We start from the raw sequence: 19,908 nt of genomic DNA, 5'->3' as shown, positions 1-19,908 counted from the left end.
TCCTCTTTGATGGTGGTTGTTCACGAACGTCTTGAGAGGGAGTTTTTTGGTTCTGCTTATGTAAGTTATTTTTGCATTTTGACTGTTGCACAAAGAGATAGTATTATTGATGTTGTTGCTACTGATATTTTTGGATATGAATTTCACTTTTGGTTTTTTAAATTGGTGGAGGTTCATGCAAGGGTAATTATTGTAATTGTGTTTCGAATCAAATTTTATTTAGTATTGTGCTCCAAACATTGAGCAAAAAGAGGGAGATTGTTACATATTTTATATTATGTATTCGAACAAACAAGTGAACAAGATACTCAAATCAATTGTTCGATCAAACAAAGAATACCAAAGGTTGATTTGTTCATAGGCTTGTTCAGACAAAGATATGAATACGTTATTAAAAATTTGGATAGAGTTTCGTCTATTATTGTGATATATCTAAAATGTCAACAACAAGAAGAAGATAAGAAGAAAATAAAATTCTAGAATATAGAATCACCATTTACAATATACAAATTTCATAAAAAAGAACACCCAGAAAATATTGAAAAGTATTATGCAAGCATCGTATAAGGATAGCTAGTCATTACATACCTGAAATCCCATAATTTAAGAGATTGAGGGCTATCAATTATTATAACGTGATCATTATTATCCAATCTGCACAAATATATATATATATATTAAATATGTCAAGTCCTACTCATGAATGATTGTTGTTATGTTTTGCTGTTGTGGTTTGGTTTACATCATATATAGTCAATTATTTAGCCATTATCTGTGCCCAAAGGTGTTTGGTCTTTATGCCTAGTTCATGTTGATAGATTACCTTTGGTGCAAGGGTAGATATATATAGTTAGAATTTGTTGCAATTTGGAGTAATGACTATTTATCATGTACATAACCGTTATAGTGACGTGTTTTTTTGTGGATGAAAATCCACCAGACATAAATCCGATTGTGATCGAATTGGGTCTCCATATTCTGTGTCATTATTTACTACTTTTTAACCCAACGTAACGATTATTTGATCCTCAAAATTTATCAAGAAGTATCTTTTGGAATCTGTTTCCGTGCCAAAAATTGTTGCCGAAATTCCACTTTATCCTTGAGTTGTTTGCACTTTCAAGATAAAAAGAGAGATTTTTTTTTGGAAAATCTGATTGGTATCAATAAATTGAGAGAAATCTATCGAAATTTCAGAATACAATAACTTACCTTAAAAATACATGACATCTCAATTTTTGTAAAAAGTTACAAATTTTTTATATGAAAATCATATCTAATTATTTTGTTCATCCAATTTTTTTTTTTCGACACGATTTTCACTATATATTTTATTTTCTCACAAACTCAACATTCAATATAAAATATTATTCCATCTATCCCAATTTAAAGTATTATTTTTACTATTTTCATTTGTTTCATTTCAAAATATTAATTTCTTATTTAAAAGAAATAAAAAAATTCATATATTAATATTAAAATATTTTTAATTTTTACTTAAATTACAGATTATACCATTACACATACAATTACTTTACATAAAGTCAAAGGAAAAAAACTATAAATTTTTTTTACATATTTTCACAAACCAATAAAATACTATTTATTATTTCTAATCTACTTATTAAAATAGAAAAAATATTCTTTTTATTATCCACATAACTCTTTATACTTTATGTATATAAAAAAAATAAAAATCAAAACACTTTATTTAGATATCAAAATACCAATATAAAATAAATGCTCCTGAAAATAGAGGGGAGTGGGGCGACCAGTGGACGAACTAATATATAACTTCCATGTAGTCCGGGTGGGAGTTATCTATCTATATATACATATATTAAATTATTTTTACTATTTTTATAAATTTACACGTTATTGCCTTATTGGGTGTATGTTTAAGGAAAGAAATAAAATTAATTTAAAGCTAATTATTCCCAAAAAATATATATTTCAAACGTACAAGTCTCGTTCCACAAAATACAACACCTGCGAATGTCGGGCCCACAGTCAAAACGCTTCAAGTTTCTCACCAATAAGAAAGTGACACGTGTCATAGAATCATTGGCTCACACATATTCCGAAAATCATGCAATACAGTGGACTGCTGGTTAGTGTATGCCTTGCCTTGCCAGTCCATCCCCTCCTCCCTTTTCTTGCCATCTAAGCGAATCATCGCGTTCTTCGATTGATTCCACACTGCGCGCTGTGCTGGAGAATCGTCCAAGATGAGAAGAGGCAGACAGAGAAAGGTTTCGTGTGATTTTTTAGATTCTCGTTAGTTTTCTTTTTTTCGTTTTGGGTAATCTGCAATTGCAGTTCTAGATTGTTTGTTTGTTTGTTTTTGTTTGCCTCCTACTTCCGTGGTTTTCCTAAATTTTTTGAATCTTTTTGCGGTACTTTGATGATCCTGGTTTTTGAAGCAGCGATTGTCGCGAATGGACGCGGCGGTTGATGCCATGGCGCAGTTAGGCTTCACGAAAGCTCAAGTTAAGAAGCACGTCACGCAGCTTCTTAGGGTAAACTTGATAGTCTTTTTTACCACTAACATTTCTGGATTGTGATTTTCTTTTTTTTCGATGATTATCAGTTAATGAAGATGATACGGCAGATTATTCGTGGTTTGCATTTGGGTTTTTGTTACGTAGATATTTGTTCTGTTTTTCTTTTACCTTTTTTCTCTTGTTTGTGATTATACAGATAACTGTTAGAGAGTTGAGTTTGTGGACAAATTGTGAGACTTTCCTTGTGGCCAGTGTCACACTTTTTTGGGAGTTTATTTCTGGGCTATGAAATATTCATTATATATTTGTTCATAGCTTCAGATAGCCTTTAATTTGATAATGCGTTTGAAATGGGTTCCAAAAAGAACGTTTTTAGTAAACTAATCATAAAAATTCCTAATGCTGATTTGACATTGTATTCCCTTGCAAAAGAAAATAATTTTATGGAGAAATGGGACTCATTGTTCTAAAGCTCGAGAGTTTCGGAACATTTTTATCATATATATTCAAAATATCAATCCTTTTTCCTTTATGGTACATGAAGATAATGTTTTGTGCAATATGAGTGTGCTAACTGGTTTGAATAACTCTCCTGAAACAAGGTATATGGCGGAGATGATGGATGGCCTTTCATTGAGGAATGTGGATATAAGGAGCTGCTTGAGTCCTTGCTTCGTGTTGACGAAGAGGATAATCAAGAGAACCCCGCGCAAATTGGCTACAGTGAGAAGGTATGGTTAATAATCCTTGCTGTGAGCTAGAATGACACTTTGTGACTTATGCTTCTTGATTGCTGTACCTTCATTAATTCGACCACTTTCAATATCTGATATGCATAAGATGGTCATTGATTTTGTGACCTTTGAATTGTGACAGAAGGTTACATCTTAGCTATGGAAACCATTTAATTTATAAAGTTTATAGGGAAGTGCCAAGCTGAGTGATTGCCATTCATATTAAAGTTGTGTGTTGGTTATTTTAAAATCTACATGGAAGTTCCATTCTTTTAGGAAGTATTTTGATCGAGGTAACACGGCAATTGGTGTGTTATGTTTGGATAGATTGTTTATATGTGTTTCGGAAATGCTTTGGTTTTTTGATGTGTTGTATTGTTTTGGGAAGTAAAAATAAATAGGTTGCAGATGTGATACCAATCCAGTAGGTGCTGGATGTGATGTTTGGAATATACAATAGGTGTTTGATGTGATGTTTTTAGTGTATAATATTTTCAGAATAATGCGAAAACAAAATTAAAAGCGTAAGTAAATATATTGGTAGTAATTTATGTGTGGAGATGAATTAGAGACAATACTTATAGAGACTTAAATTCAAGATTAGTCAATTATTAACCTAGTTTAGTATTATATATGAGGAGGCTACCCAGCCAACTCAAACCTTACACATCATGGTAACAGGTTTTAAAAAGCACCAGTCTTTCAAAAACAACAAATCACACCCGAGGACATGGCCTCCTGTTGTCTTTTGTTGTTCTCTTTAAGGCATGTTTCTTCATTTTAGTCTCTCAACTCTCAATTGTATGCCCCTTTCTACTGCAAAAGTTCTTTCTTGTTCAGTCTTCTCCAGTGAAATTTAATATTTCAACAATATTCTTTGTTTTGTTTTTTCTTTTTTTTCCCTTTACAACTCCCTGTCCAGCCATTAGTTGTAGGCAAGAATCTGATCAATGAATGTCCATCAATGTAATTGATTTGTACTAATGCAATATAGATAACTTGGATTACATCTCCCTGCTACATTTTAATTGATGATGGTCAAGGATACATGTTAAAAGATTCAAAATTTTTGTCATATTTTCTCTGACTGATTTCAACAACTCCAGAAAGGTTACTTGAGAGTTTTTTTTCTGTCAGTATAACTCCATGGTAAGTTGGTAACATTAGTTTGGCGTTCACCATGCACAATTCGTGATTAAACAATTCCCTCGTTTTGGCAGTCATGAACTACACTTGGCCAAACTGATAAGCCAAATTTCTGAGAATCAGAAAGATAAAGGATACCTAAGACTAGAAATTTACACCACTGAACTTCACAAGAATATGCTTGTTAGTGCCATGTGATAATCTAAAGATATTGAACATCCTCATAATTCATAATCGGTCACACAATGCAAGACTACACTTATCCTCTTTTGTTGTATTATGTGACATTTACTGCTAAACTGAAAAATCCTTGAGGTTATTAGCATCATAAATATTACAGAATAGACATTTAGCATAGGCTCCAAACATCCAACATAGCATATGAAAAATTTTAAAATTTCAGAAAAACTTAACTGTTAAGAATTTCCACTCGAGTATAGGCCAGCTCCCCTTTACAAATGACCTTGCATATTTCACTTCATAGTTCTCACCCTTGGCTCCATATATGTCCAAAAGACTATACTAGACAAGCCTATCACTTAGAACAGGAGCACCTGCAACATAGAATTATTAATATTTTAATTTTAGAATATTAACTTTTCATTAGCTTATGCAACAAATACCATCATCATCACCATCTATGTGGGGGTTCTTTAATCATTCTTGGCATTTGATAAAGCTATGGAACACAAGATGTTATCATGTTAATCCCCAACAATTCTTATATCTTGCTTTGAACTCCGGCAATCAAGAAACTGTTTTCCATTGCAGAAGAAAACATACGTCTCTGCTTTGTACACGTTTGATGCATGCAATTTTTCTTTTATTCTGTGATTCAATAATCATTTCGCATCCAGTCATTAGATCTCGGGACAACTTGAGACATATCACTAGGTATCTTGCAATCAAACTTTCTATTGCTCTTTTGTTTTTTTGACCTCATTACTTCAGTAAGGATGAGATAATATTAGTTGCTCACCATGCCAAATTCATGATTTACGCATGTTTGAATGCTATGGTTGAGTTTTGTTTCGACACACCCTTTCTTAGTCTTTCAGTAGGCTATAGGATGTAGTGTACTACATTCTTTATTATTCTAAAGCAAACATCTAAAAACATAGTAATAGACTATTTTGTGGAAATGCACATGTGAAAGAATAAGTGAACTTTCTGTCCTGTAATAAACCTTTTGGTTCTTGAAATTCCCAGCATTTCTCTGAATTTATTTGGGCATTGCCATATGAATACATTTCTATTTGTATTATGATTATTTTGCGCTATAAATCGATTCCCATTAAATTAAACATAGTAAGTAAACAGCCATGAATTGTTTGTATCATGTACCGTCTTTTCTCTTTGTTTCTTGATAGATGCTGTGACTCACATTGTGAATTTTAATACAAAATTACGAGTCTCTAAAACAGTATATCCGAATTATGTATTTATCGAGCTTATATTTATATTCGATGCTTGGTTTTAGTGATAAAACATTGCATTCATTCAGGAAAAGTCTACTGAGGACGATACAGCTGCCGGGACATCCAGCACAGTTTCGGACATGCAGCAAGACGAAAGACCCGAAGAACACAACCCTCCAGCTGATACTTCCGAGTCCTTTTCCACAGTTGCAGAGCTGCCTTTGCACCTGGAATTTTCATCAGGTATCTTCAATCAACAATAGCCTCAAACCTCTTCAAGATCTTTATCTCAGTTATAACCATCGAATTACCAATGCAGCGCACGATGTCCAGCCACTCTGCGCATCCGAACATGCAATGGAAGACACGATTCTACAGCTACCCTCTGGAGAAGATACCGATCCAGCTGCAATTGCTCCTCCTGATACCACAATAGTTACTCTGAGTGAAAATCCAACCCCGACTTCACCCCCCGTGGGTAACATTTCTTCGCCGGTGCTGGCTAAGAGTCTCCCACCGCGAAAACACACGCACTGCTATGGATGGATCGAGAGCAACGAAGAGGATCTTGGCGAGTTTATATTTTTTCAGCCGGCAACCGGATCATTCCAGGAGAAGCCAACCCTGCCGCAGCAACAGCAACAGCAGCAGCAGCAGCAGCCCAAGAGAGTGTCGTTTGCGGCTCAAGGGAAGAGAATACGACGGTCGAGATGGGACGAGCATCCCGGCGAACCTTAGCTCCTCTTGGGACTATGTTTTGGTGAGTTTTGCTGCAACACTCGAGAATATGTGCATTCTTGTTTGAAGATGAACAAGGCATGTATAATATATATATAGATATATATATATCACATCATTTATGGGATTTGTTAATGTACTTTGATCTAAAAATAGCATAGATGTTACATTGTGACTTCTAAAAAGGAAAATACATTTTGGATTTGGACATGTTTGAATTGGTTTTTTTTTTTCTTTTTTTTTTCTTATATCAAAAGTAAAAGAAGAATTTAGAGTTTTAAAAATACTTTTTAAATTGGAGATGCTTGTGAAAAAAAAAAAAAAAACATAAAAATAAAAAAAAGGTAGAAGAGAGGATTTTTAAAACATAAAATTTAATTTAAATTCTCATTGGTATTTTGATATTTAAGTTCAGTACCTATACCCCTTTTTTGTATACACTGCACTTCTCATTTTTAAAAAAATATTGGTATTAATTCCCTGCCCTAATGTCAATTTTAAAATTGTCATTCTTCACCCCCAAAATCTATTTTATCAGTTATGATATTTGCGACGTAGTGTTTCTGTCTAACATGCAGGTTCATTTGCGCATGCCGAAGACACTAGTAAGGGGAAATTTCGATTCCAAATCCAATTTCTAATTTTCAGGTTTATTTCGCGAGAAAAGACACTGGTAAGGAAAAATTTCAATTCTGAATGTTCTCTTACTGTAATTTTTTTGGTTGAATACGGCGGTATTGTTAGGGCTCGCAACTGATTTTGGTAAATAGTTTACTATTATTTTGGTAATTGTTTCCCTATTCGCAATTATGATTACAGTAGTTGCTAAATGAGTTTCATTAGGACCTTTCGTTGGGATGGTATGTATAGAAGAAAATCTTGGTGGGGGGAAGAGTGGATTGTTTCAATTTTTTACTAGTATGCGCAGACATTTTCCGAGATACTTTCTTCTGATGTAGTATACTTATATTTACTAATAATGTACCTTTGTTGTATGATATTCTAAGTTGTATTTGTTTGAAAATGCCCTGGTTTTATTGATATATACTATGACTATTCATCTATTAACCTTGGTATTTATTTTATATACTTTGTATATTGAATAATGTTAAAATCGTATGTTTATGCAACGGTGTCTACAAAAAATGATAAAATTTCAGAATAGTTTTGGAAGTTAAGATTTGTTCTTCATGTCGATGATTTATAATTGACAAAAATACATTTTTTCGAATAGATATTCGGGACTTCTAAAATCCATTTCCGTCGTATTCCGTCAAAGCCTACCACAGATACTTTCCTCAGTACCTAGTGGTCAACTTTCACACTCAGGTATGTGTAGAATATATTTTTTATTTATTATAATATATACAACAACGTAATTACATTTCATATAGATAATATGAAGATATCCGATGCACAACAAGAAATGATAGATTTTCATTTTCAACAAAACCAGTTATGCTCCTTTATAGAAGAATTTTGAGCAGCATATAAAGGCTCTGGCGGAGGCCATGCCACTTCTCTGAAATTTCATTACACAATCACAGCTCTAGTATTGGGCGAATTATCTATTTGAATGGACTCATTGTGGGATAATAATAACAATATAGTCGAGTCGTGGAATAATATGATGCGCTCAATAAGGTCATTGTTTTTTTTCGAGATGCTTGAATTCATTTGGCAACAAGTGATGTCTTTGATGAACGAGTATCGTTATGGTTGTCTAGGACACACATCAACGAATTTGTAATGAGACTTTATTGTAGGTATGTGTTTCTCGTGACTGTAATTTTTTTTTTTTTCTTTTGGAAAATTAATCTAAATTATATGTTACTTGATGTACACAGTTATTATATTGTGGTACATATTATCTAAATTAATTCTTCCAAAGTAAAAATAAGGGTATATGAATTCAAAATGAAAATACGTTACACGTTATTGTAAATAATGGTTTTTAAGTATCTTGAAATAGTTGTATAATGTGATATAAATAGGTGTTTATGTGATATTTTGAATGTAAAATTAATTTTTAGTATATAGATATATAAGTTTTTTAAATTAGTAATTAAACAATGAAATGGATATTTTAAGTAACTAAGTAAACAATAAAAGGGTGGGGTGGGGTGGGGAAGGGCTGCAGCCCTGCCGCTTAATACGTCTGCCCCTGGTTATTAATTGTTAATGGATCAAACAACTTCGAATTGATTATATCACACATTTCTTGTCGGAAGTTAACGTGCATCAACGGATACTTATGAAACAATTTGTGAGATCACTTATCCATGTATTAAATGGTGGATGCGAATATCACTTAGAATAGACACGACTTTACATATCACATGGTGAATCATAGTAATAGATATTCTAAAGTTGGTGCATAATTGATGACATATGATGTTCTATGTATTGTGATTTTTTTACAAGTATTTTTCAAAGTATGAGGAATGTCCAAGCAAAAAAACAAAAAAAGTGTTTGAAGGTATGTGGAATAAATGTTAAGCATAAGTCATATTTGACCTACAATTTAAGGAACATATTAATCATTGATGCGTACATGTGAACCATGATTATTGATTATATGACCTATAGAATATTGCAGTCGTTTACTTAAATTTATATTAACAAAAACTACATTGATTAATATAGGTATTTAAACTTTTATATGAAATTCTTACATTTACTTTAAGAGTATGAAGTTGTGTTTGAAGTATATTGAGTGTGACCCAATGTATATTTATCTAATAAACAAGCTTTATCGTTGTGTATAGAAGTATTTATATTGCTATGTGGATATCAATTTGATAAATATGGGTACTTAAGCTATTATAAAAAATGTTTCATTGATTATGACTATGAGATGGTTTTGGGTTGAATAGGTATTGTTATTTTATCGAATATTGGTGTTTATTAATCAATATTACTGAAACAATTAGTGAGATCATTTGTTCATACATGAGAATGTTATGTAAGATAAATTTGACACAAAATATCATATTGTGGATCATGGTAAGAGAAAAAATAGACAAATGAGATGCCAACAATATGATAAAGATATCATTTTAAAGTGAGACAGACAATAATAGTAAAAAAAATATTTTGATTTGGGACGAAAATAATATTTTTTTCATTCTAAATTAGATGAAACCAAACACATATCCTCTTTTACAGCTTCCACCTGACTCACAAAGTGATTTCCAACGGAAAAACAAACAAATTATTAAAAAAACTAAGGGTGTGTTTCTCCTAGGGAGATTTGAAAAAATTTACTGTGCAGTAATGCACAGTGAATTTCCCCCAAACCCCTCGTATCTCTTTTTTCACCGACAGTCTGAAGCATAACAATTGTTTTTTTTTTAAAAAAAAAAATCGATAATTACACGGTCTGTGCACAGCCGTGAATAGACCATTAAAAGTATTTTGATATTAGTATATAATTACTTTTAATAAAATATGAAAGAGATATTTAAAGTGAGATGAATGAAAATGGTACTTTGAGTTGGGATAGAGAAAATATTATTTTTAAATTAATACAAAACTCCAAAAAAATCCATTTAAATTGAGACGGAGGAAATATTAATTATTTCATATAACAAAATTATTATTAAACTAATTTATCATATTAAATAGAATTCTTAGTATAGTATTTATATTAAATAATACCTCATCCATTTATAAACTAATGTCATAATTTTTTATTTGGAATGTCCGATAACTATTGTCTTATTTATATTTTTATATAAAAAATTTATTTTTTTAGCTTTATTCATTTATCATTTTTATTTGAGCATATTTTCTCTATATTACCACAAAGAATAAAATTGTCAATTTATAACCAGAAAATACTTATTTAAACGAATAAAAGAAAAGATTGTCGTTCTTGTATAGAGAAATAGTTCCTCAATTTTTATTTTATTCTTTTATTATTTGGTTGATGTGGTGGCATTACATCATAACGGTGGATTCTTCAATGGATTAAGAGCACACACAACAACTATAATTTAGACGTCTTCTTCATTTTCTTCGAAAATTTCATTCCGCAACCGCTTTTATGAGATGTCTCATAGATCTTACATATTGGAATGGTAAAATGGTTTGGCACTTTCTCGTGGGGATGAGCTTCAAAGAGAATGGTTCAGGGTTCAGGACCGTATAGGCCTGGTATTTGACCCGAATACGCTGGACCTTTGGGTTTCGAAGTATGAATTTATCAAGGTGTATGTGTATCCGAGCATGCCTCACCGATGTATTAGAAATGATACATGCTTGTTTGAGTAATAGCAATGATATTTCCCAGCTGAGCTATCCCGACCATTCCGTGGCATCGGGTAAGAAAGAAGGGGGGAACAAGCACACTTGGAGAGCGCAGTGCAACGGAGAATTGTATGCTGCATTCGAGAATAAGGTTTGATCTTGATCCTTAAAAAAATGTGAACCCATGGACTCAGCAGGCAGTTCGAAAAGTTGCCCTATTAATCCTCGAAACTCATTTATTTTATCGATTGTTTCCTTAACAAACGACAGAAATTGATTTGAAACCTTACAAAATAAATAAAAATAAAATAAAATAATATTTTCATGATCAAGCAGTCCTACAGCCTAGAAACTGATCTGTTTCCTTCACAAACAATCACTTATCCAAGTCTTCAATACATATTTTCATCACTCTTCTCAAGCCACCATCTGTTCTTGCTCTATGTACATTTGCTCAATCCACCTCGCCCCCCCGCCCACCGGCCACCGCCCCCTGTCGCCGCCCGGCGGCGCCACCGCCACTGCCGGAGCCACATTGCCGCTTCGGATCCCGAACGACATCGACTTCCTAAGCTTACTCGCAACCTCGTCGTTAAAACCCCAATCGACCTTCCCGTCCGGTGAGCTCCATTCCGCAAGCTTCGATCCGATCACGCCCGGATAATTCCCCGCCGTCCGATAGGTCGCCGGACTCCGGTCTGCAAAGCTCTGGCTACGGTTCATCGTCGGCGACGGGTAGCTCGCGCGAAGCTGCCGGACCGGAAAAATGTCGTCTAGGTTCGACAGGCTCGCCGTCTCCTCGATCACCGGCGGACGCGCCGCCTTCGGCCGGCGGCCGGCCGGAAAATGCAGGGGAGGCGATATCGGCGTTGTTAGGTCGTCGGAAATGGCGGAGCCGGTGGCGGCGTAGAGCGGCCGGAGCTCGGCCGGCTTGTGGGCAAAGAAACAGACTTTACGCGCGCAGGCGGCGTCGTCCTTGCAGAGGCGCGTGCGGTACTGCGCCGGGTGGAGCCACGACTCGAAGACGCCGTGCGCGTACTCGCACGCGTCGGCCTTTCCGCACGCGCCGCCGCTCTTTTTGAACTCCGGGCAGGGGACGCAGGTGTAAGTGTATTTTCTCGGGTCCCGGCGGCGGGCATTCTCGCCGGGGTGGACGAACGGGCAGTCGGTCCAGTCGTGGGGATAGGCCCTCGAGCAAGGGTTGACTTTGAAATTATACATTCGGAACTCGTCGGAGCTGTAAATTCCGGCGTTAATGTCCGGCAACGCCACGTCGGTGAGATATTCCCGTTTTGCCGGCGCCGGCGTTTCAGATTCCGGTGGGCCGGCGCGGCCGTTGAGGAGGAGCTCCAGGGCTCTCCGTTTGGGGCCAGGGGAGGATCTGACTGCGGGGGGGATTAAATCGGCCGGTTTCTTGCCGCCGACGCTGACGGCGTTGACGTCGCCGGAGGCGGCGATTAGGAGGCGGGAGATTTCTACAGACGGCGGTGATCCGCCGGCGGCGGCGCAGTGAAGGGCGGTGGCGCCGTCGGTGGCGGAGGCGCGATTGACGTCGACGTTGCCGGATTTTAGGATGTAGTTGAGGACGTCGGAGCTTCCGAAGAGGGCGGCGATCATTAGCGGAGTACGATGTTGGAAGGTCATCTTGTTGGAGCAGAAGCTCCTGCTGTACCAGAAGCTGACGTCATCAATGGCGGAACCCTTCTTCTCCACTTGATCAACGAAGGCAGACAAGTCATCTGCGGCAGCCAATTCTAGAAGCTTCGAGCAGTGCTTTCCACCTTCCATTGCCGAATCAAACTCAAAAAAAATACCCAATTAAACCCTAAATAAGAAAGATTCGATATTCAGACAAACTAATTGCCCATAAATCCAAATCCTTTGTCCCAAACTTTCAACCAAGTTTTGAAAATAATTACAGCAAGAAACCTGACACAAGACTTTCTCAAGAAAGACTGTAAGGGAAGGGTTTGGATTGAAACTTAATTGCAACAAATGATTGGGATTTAATTTGAGCTGTGAGGATAAGATATATATATATATATATATAATTGCAAAAGGCCTGAGGAGTATTGGGAGGAAGGTGGGAGGAAAGTGTGACTTTTCTTATCGCGTCTTTAAGAAATTTTTGGCTATTTCAAAAGAAAATAGTATTTATTTATTCTTTCGTCATGTTTCTATAATATTTTTTAAAAAAATTAATTCCTCCTTTCGTTTCGAAATTAAATATTCATTTGTTTTTTCACATAATTTTAGAAATATTAATATTATATTGAGATATAATAAAAATAAAGTAGAAATAACTAAAATAACTTTATTAGTATTAATATGTGTGATATAAATATAATGACGTAAGGATATTTGTAATGTTAGGATAACACAGTTACTAAAAAAATAAATATTTTATAAAGGAATATATATTTTAATTATATTTTAAAATTTAAATATAAGTTTTTTAATTTTATTTAATTATTTAATTATTTTAATTTTAATTTATAATTATTTTTATTAATATATATTTTAATTATTTATATTTTATCTAAAATTCCATATCTAATTTTATCTGAACGGAAGGAAGTATTTTATTGCAAAAAGAAAAGTTTGAGGACGAGTCAAAAGTCAATGGTCAAAACTGGGGGGTTCAACGCAGTGCCCTCTCACACTGCTTGAGTGTCTTGAGCGCTGACTCAGTGTTTTGAGATGTAAATGTAGATTCGAGTGAAATGCAGATGAAATTGAAATTCAGATGTAAGATTGATTCAGTGGTGGTCCCCACCTTGGAGCGGACTTCGTTTATTCAAACATCCTCAACGGATTTGCCCGTCACGTGTGTAGAAATAATATTTATGTGGTTTGCTTGATTGACATCAATAATATTTGATTATATGATCGTTAGATTGCTCTAAACTATTTTATATTATAATTTCATAAAATCGTAAGAAATAATTTTTAATAATTATAAAAAAAAAATTGTGACAATTACATTGCTTTGCGACAATTACTATTTAATCGTTGTGGAAGGTTCCGATAAATGTTGCGATAATTATTTTTTCATCGTTGCGAAAAATTGCAACAAAAATTGCAACAATTATTATTTCATTGTTGCAAAATGCTGCGAAAATGTATACTTATATTGTTGCAAAAAGACGCGACAAAGAATATTAATATTGTTGCAACTTTCCGTAACAATTTGTCATAGTCTTCTGCGACAATCGTAATTAGCACGAAAAACACGGTCCTGAACTACATTTGTGACAATTCCGCAATTGTCGCCAGAAATAAATAGATTGTACAACAATTTCAAAGGAAAATGAATTTTAGTGAATAATTTTTATGATTTTTTTATAAAATTGTAAAGTAATAAATATAAGATTTTATACTACAATGAGTGTTAAAAGAAGCTATTTGAATATTTGTGATTCAAATTGAAATTTTAATTACAAGTGGTTGACGGTTCCAATTCAAATTAAAAAAGATAATAAAATTATAATGGAAATTTGAAAAAATAAAATAAAATAAAAAGCAGTAACCCAACCCATCACACAAGATATTTGGTAATAAAAAGCCCAAACTATAGTCAATAATCGTCTGCACTTCTCCATACATTGCATAAATTAATCAGACATATATTTGGTCAAAGGGATAAAACTTAAAACTTCCCTCCAGCCAAGACAACCACCACAACATTCTATTCTTATTCTTATTTCATTTTTTATACGATGAACAATCCTAATATATTATTAATTCGATTCACACATCCGCGAAAAGATGGTACGTACCGGAATCGACGACGATGAATCTGACGGCGGAAGCCGCGGCGGCGACGGCGAAGCAGCTGAAGACGAAGATGTTGAGCCAATGCCACCATTTCTGCACAAACCTTAGCTTGTCCCTCTTAGCTACCAAATACATGTGATGCGCCAAAATGAACGTCAGCGGGTACGTGCTCAGCGCCCCCGTCAGGCTCATGAAGTCGCCGAGGAACGGCAGCATCGCCGACACCAGCGACGTCAGGGCGATGTAGCCGCCGCGCACCCCTGCTCTGAAGAACAGGCTGCGCAACGCTAGGGAGCTGCCTTTGATGCCATACTTGGTGTCCAAGTACTCGTACATAGGGCTCGCGAATATCTGACAATGATCGAGTTAGTATGGTATGTAGATGGTAAGAAAATTAGAGTGGAATGGATTGTTTATCGGGCATTACATGTACAGCGATGACGGTCTGCAAGAAGGTCGAGATGTTGGCTGCAACTTTTAGCCAGATCGGGCCGTGAACGTTGTGGAGCAAGTATTCGGATGTGTGGGCGCCGTAAGCCCAATATCCGGCGAAGATGATCGTGTACATCGGCACCAGTCCCACCGTGAATTGGAAGAACAGACCTTTCATCATGTTTTTAATGGCTGGTTGTCTCACTGTTGCCTGTAAAGGAATGAAATATTATGTTCGTAGATTCGATCCTTCGGATGTAATAAACAGTAAGGCACCTGTATTTCGGGAAGCATGCCCGTGTTGAAGGAGAAAACCGAATTGGCGATGGCGCCGAGGATTTTGAAAACTTGGGTTGCTTTTGTTCCGGGGATGCTGTAATTTCTTGGAGGAGCTTCCACGCCTGCAAAAATGGCGAAAAAAATTACAAACCCTCAAAAATTGCAGAGGATCGAATTAGGATAGGTCGAAAATTGTAACCATCTTTAAGCGACAGAGCACATCCAACAACAATGTAGATCAAAGTAAAGAATGTCGAAAATCCAAGCCAAATGCGCAGTGCCGACAAATGTGGTATGGAAATGGCGAAGAGAGCAAACGCAATGGCGGCTATAGCAATGAAGTGCGGAAGCTTCATTGTGTGGTCATCTCTGAAAAGATCATACACAGCCTGCAACCAAATACAAGAATTAACACAATAGTAAACACATCCCAAGTTGAAAGAAAAAGCCTGCAATGTACCTTGAGAGAATTTCCTGCTATGATCATGAATCCTACATTGATCATAAACAGATTCACATATTGCATTCCCCAAGTAATCAAATAAGCTCTTTCACCTGTGCAGAAAACATAAACATCCTCACTCACCAGCAAGTAATTATGAATTCTAGTGTTGTTTTTGGTAGCTCTTTTTCTTACCATACACAGATGCTGCAAGGTCTCTGTATCTGATACGCCTCTGTCCGCCATGTTCGTGAAGCTTCGCTAACAGTTCATTGGCATGGAAGGATGCTATTGTTGCTAGAAGTAGAGCAACAATACCACCCACCCAACCCAACGGAACCATAATAGTACCAGAATAGCCCAACACATAAGCACTGTTTACCCCGGTGGTAAGAACAAATCCAGCTTGAAACCACGAATCTATGTTTGAATTAACAATTACAGCAACAGTTAGTAAACCAGGAAGGCTACTTTTGTTAGTCCAAAATTGATGAATTCGAATGTTTTTCTTCACATTATTCAGGTCGCTGTGATTGAAACATGATTTTCATTTGTCAAAAAGGATTGAATCCTCCCCCACATGCTCTTGGCTTTTTAGTCGGGAAAGCAGTTACACGGTGTCGTGTAAAACGTTAGTGTTACCAGAAATTGAATAAAATAGGGACATCACCATTAAAGTTGTTTGGTAAACACCTAAATCACGAATCCAACACGTTTAGGTTTTCATCCACAAAAAGGAGAGACAGAGAGAGAATTCCTTTCACAGTAAACAACGAATGGAAAAGCAGTGAAAGTGCTAGGCAGAAAACGAACAATCCAATGCATATACATCAGTTAATGCAGTCAATGAATCGAATCCAAAAACTTCTTCAAATCGAAGGCAAATTTTACCAAATAAAAAGCGAAATCAAATCAAATAACACAGAAGAAATGAGCAAACGCAAACATCGAACATCGAAGTTCAAAATACACTTATTATCGAGAAATAAACAGTAACTAATCTGCAAGTAGAAAAAAGGCTTCGTAGATTAACCATTGCTGATCTGATGCGCAGTGAGCGGAATTTCAATGGCATCATGCTCCTTCCCAACGCCTGCCTCCATCATGGAAACCTCTCGTCCTTGCCTCTCCATATCCACCTCTTCCAAACACACACAAGAAAAAATGAAAATTCCTGCTTCCACTGAAACAACAATCTACACGGCAAACCGCAGTAGCGAAATTGCGACGGGACTGAAAAGCTGAAATTGGTCAAGCTGTGTCTGATAATCGTAAATTCGTAATGGCGATTGGCGCGGCGTGGTCCTCATTGATATATATATATATATATATATGTGTGTGTACGTAATAAATACTACCAAATTAATAAATATGCTGGTTATTAGATGGGGAAATTATCCTGTGTGGCTGCGGCTAATTGTGCATGCTACATCAAACCAATCGGAGCCGTCCATTTTAAGAGATTTGGGATGGTTGCTGATAATCCTACCAGATCTGTCCCCATTGAACTCTATAAACCTTTTGAGCTCAGATAAATTTGATATAGAGAATGAAATTATAGAGAAATAAATATAGAATAAGATTAGTGGGAAAAAAAAATTGAGTAGAAAATAAAAATTAAGTTTTTAGTTTTATAAAATAGAAAATTCAGTTGAGAAATATAAAAAAAGATAATAATTCGGATAAGAATAAATGATTAATTTGACAAAAGAAAGTTTTAACTACCGAAAATTTATGAAAAAATATTTTTGATATTTTTTTTAAAAAATAAAAATATAAATTATGCACGATATTTTGTAATTATAATAAATAATACAAAATACTTTCTACAAAAAGTCAAAAAAGTCATTAAAAACCTTCAAATACTTAATACAAAATTAACAGTACAAAAAATATTACTCCCTCCGTTCAACAACTATTATTCTATTTTTTTTAATACAAATTTTACATTTTTACCCTTCATTCATTTATTACTTTTAATATCTATCATACAATTAAGGACAAACTTTTCAATTCATAACAAAAGATAATCACCTAAAAAACGGTGCAAATATACTTTAGGACAATAGAAATTGGACGGATGGAGTATATTTTATTTTATAAAAACTACTCCCTCTATCCCATGACAAAAATATCTATTTTTCCATTTTAATTCGTCACATACTAAAGTATTTATTTCAATTTTTTAGTAACTGTATTATCTACTTAACATTACAAATATCCATATATTACGCAAATGTCATTACTTTTATATCACACATACTAATAATGTTATTTTAGTTATTTCTATTTTATTCATACTATATCCCAATATAATATGAATATTTCTAAAACTATGTATAAAAAACAAATGAATATCTACTTATGTGACAGAGTATCATAACTACCTAAATAAAAGATAAAAATCAATACATAAAAACCATATATGAATATAACAAACCCTTGTAGCTCGTGTTTAGGGTTTAGGACGAGGAGTAATAAAAATTTTGATTTCAAATAAAATCAAACAAATTCAAATTTCAATATTTTGGATACTATTTTGCATATGAAAAATTTTAATCTTAGATAAATGTAGTGATATTTTCATTGATTTTTGAATATGATGAAATTTATTTAATTAAAAATAAATTTTAAATATACATTCAAATATTTTTATGGTTATTTTTTTGATAATAATGTATTCAATATATACATATTCTTTGTTCTCTTGACACTATTTTTTAATTGCGATTCTAAAAAAATCACTACAAAAAAAATAGTATATTTTTAACGGAATTCCGTTCCTAAAGTTAACGTAATTAACGTAATTCCATCTCTAATATCATTAGTAATGGAAAAAGTGGATTTAACAACGAAAAAATCTTGCTACAAAATTGATATTTTTTTGTAGTGAATAATAATACAAAATATTTTATACAAAATAGTAAAAAGTCAAAATATTCATTATAAAAAGTCAAAGAATCAAATATTCAGCTTAAAATAATATATACTCCATCCGTCTCATATCTATTTATCCATTTATTTTTTGCACGGAGTTTTAGGAATATTAGTATTATATTGAAATGTAGTAGAAATAAATGTAAAAAGATTAAATTATTGTATGATATAAAAGTAATGACATTTGTTTAATATGTTATAAATTGAAAGGGTAAATGTAATATTAGGTAGATAGTACAGTTACTATAAAAAAAAATGAATACTTTGTTATAATATGGACCAACATAAAAAAAATAAACAGATTGTTAAGAAACGTATGAAATATTGACAAAACCAAGTCTTTCAGTCCCTCTCAATGGGAAACCGGGGCAGACCAGCATTGTGAAAGGCTACTAGCCGCATTATATTTTTTATACAACTTTTTGTTACCACACATAAAAAATTATTTCATTAAAAAATGTTGCGTGAACTGAGCCATTATTTTAAAAATAAAATCTTTATAATAGTATATAAAAATATTTATATATAGTTATTTATATCAATTTAATAAAAATGTGTTCATTGCTTCTCTTATCAAACTTAGTTTACAGATTATTACATTCCATTCAAATTTATTCAAAGTGAAAAATAATAGCTACGAGTTTTCACGTTACATATGTTAACCCAATTTAATAAATATGTCTAAATATTTAATATAATACTATATTTATTAGGGTTAGTAGTTTTTTTATTTATTATTTATTATTTTTAAAATAATAATAATATAAAAACAGAGCAAAGGTAGCTCGCGTAACGAACAAAATTTATGTTAAATCTGAATGTTTCTGAAAAAGGCCATAACGAACCTAATTGAGTAAATAGTTTGGTTAACCGACTTTTAGAAAGTCGTAATTATTTTAAATGTTTTGGCGACAAGAAAAAGTTTGTTTTAGCAACAAATAACCGACACCAGCCATTATGTTACATAAATGTTTTGGTTGGAGTTTGAAATTAATTGGGTTAAAATTTGATACTGAAATTCTATATTTCAATCGTAAGAATACGTACATACATATTATATACAAATTATTTAAATAAGATAAACATCCTACGAATCTTTTAAATAAGATAATTACCATATATATAATACTCCCTCTGTCCTGGTGAAAGAGTGGCGTTTGCTTTTTGCACGTAGATTTTTTAATATTAGTATTATATTGAATTATAGTAAAAAAAAGACAAAAATGCCCATATTAGTATAGTGTAATATA

General features: G+C 33.9%; 3 protein-coding genes across 3 annotated transcripts; 1 reads left to right on the top strand and 2 right to left on the bottom strand.

The window, feature by feature from the left end:
• Positions 1–2,140: 2,140 nt before the first annotated feature.
• LOC127259957 (uncharacterized) lies at positions 2,141–6,717 on the top strand. The gene is made up of 5 exons (XM_051287577.1): positions 2,141–2,252; positions 2,427–2,519; positions 3,107–3,235; positions 5,889–6,045; positions 6,122–6,717. Exons 1-5 carry the CDS (start codon positions 2,229–2,231, stop codon positions 6,538–6,540), a joined length of 822 nt encoding a protein of 273 aa, XP_051143534.1. The 5' UTR covers positions 2,141–2,228; the 3' UTR covers positions 6,541–6,717.
• A 4,284-nt stretch (positions 6,718–11,001) lies between these two features.
• LOC127260122 (zinc finger CCCH domain-containing protein 29-like) lies at positions 11,002–12,815 on the bottom strand. Its single transcript, XM_051287800.1, has one exon. It carries the CDS (start codon positions 12,577–12,579, stop codon positions 11,209–11,211), a length of 1,371 nt encoding a protein of 456 aa, XP_051143757.1. The 5' UTR covers positions 12,580–12,815; the 3' UTR covers positions 11,002–11,208.
• A 1,520-nt stretch (positions 12,816–14,335) lies between these two features.
• LOC127259806 (proline transporter 2-like) lies at positions 14,336–16,997 on the bottom strand. Its single transcript, XM_051287418.1, has 7 exons — positions 16,755–16,997; positions 15,917–16,141; positions 15,740–15,834; positions 15,479–15,668; positions 15,277–15,401; positions 14,996–15,211; positions 14,336–14,919 (listed from the first exon to the last, which is right to left on the bottom strand). The coding sequence occupies exons 1-7, from the start codon at positions 16,852–16,854 to the stop codon at positions 14,542–14,544; spliced, it is 1,329 nt and encodes a 442-aa protein (XP_051143375.1). The 5' UTR covers positions 16,855–16,997; the 3' UTR covers positions 14,336–14,541.
• Positions 16,998–19,908: the final 2,911 nt, after the last annotated feature.

Source organism: Andrographis paniculata, unplaced genomic scaffold (assembly GCF_009805555.1).
Source record: "Andrographis paniculata isolate CXL003 unplaced genomic scaffold, ASM980555v1 Contig60END, whole genome shotgun sequence".
Lineage (NCBI taxonomy): Eukaryota > Viridiplantae > Streptophyta > Magnoliopsida > Lamiales > Acanthaceae > Andrographis > Andrographis paniculata.
Note: the sequence above shows the minus strand (reverse complement) of the source record. Positions and strands in the feature narration are given on the sequence as shown.

Coding starts and splice junctions, on each gene's coding strand:
- LOC127259957 (XM_051287577.1), top strand. CDS start 2,229: ATGAGAAGAGGCAGACAGAGAAAG. Junction 2,253..2,426: donor GAAGAGGCAGACAGAGAAAG/GTTTCGTGTGAT, acceptor TTTTTGAAGCAG/CGATTGTCGCGAATGGACGC. Junction 3,236..5,888: donor AAATTGGCTACAGTGAGAAG/GTATGGTTAATA, acceptor GCATTCATTCAG/GAAAAGTCTACTGAGGACGA.
- LOC127260122 (XM_051287800.1), bottom strand. CDS start 12,579: ATGGAAGGTGGAAAGCACTGCTCGAAGCTTCTAGAATTGGCTGCCGCA.
- LOC127259806 (XM_051287418.1), bottom strand. CDS start 16,854: ATGGAGAGGCAAGGACGAGAGGTTTCCATGATGGAGGCAGGCGTTGGG. Junction 15,669..15,739: donor TAGCAGGAAATTCTCTCAAG/GTACATTGCAGG, acceptor ATTTGGTTGCAG/GCTGTGTATGATCTTTTCAG. Junction 15,402..15,478: donor TGCTCTGTCGCTTAAAGATG/GTTACAATTTTC, acceptor CCATTTTTGCAG/GCGTGGAAGCTCCTCCAAGA.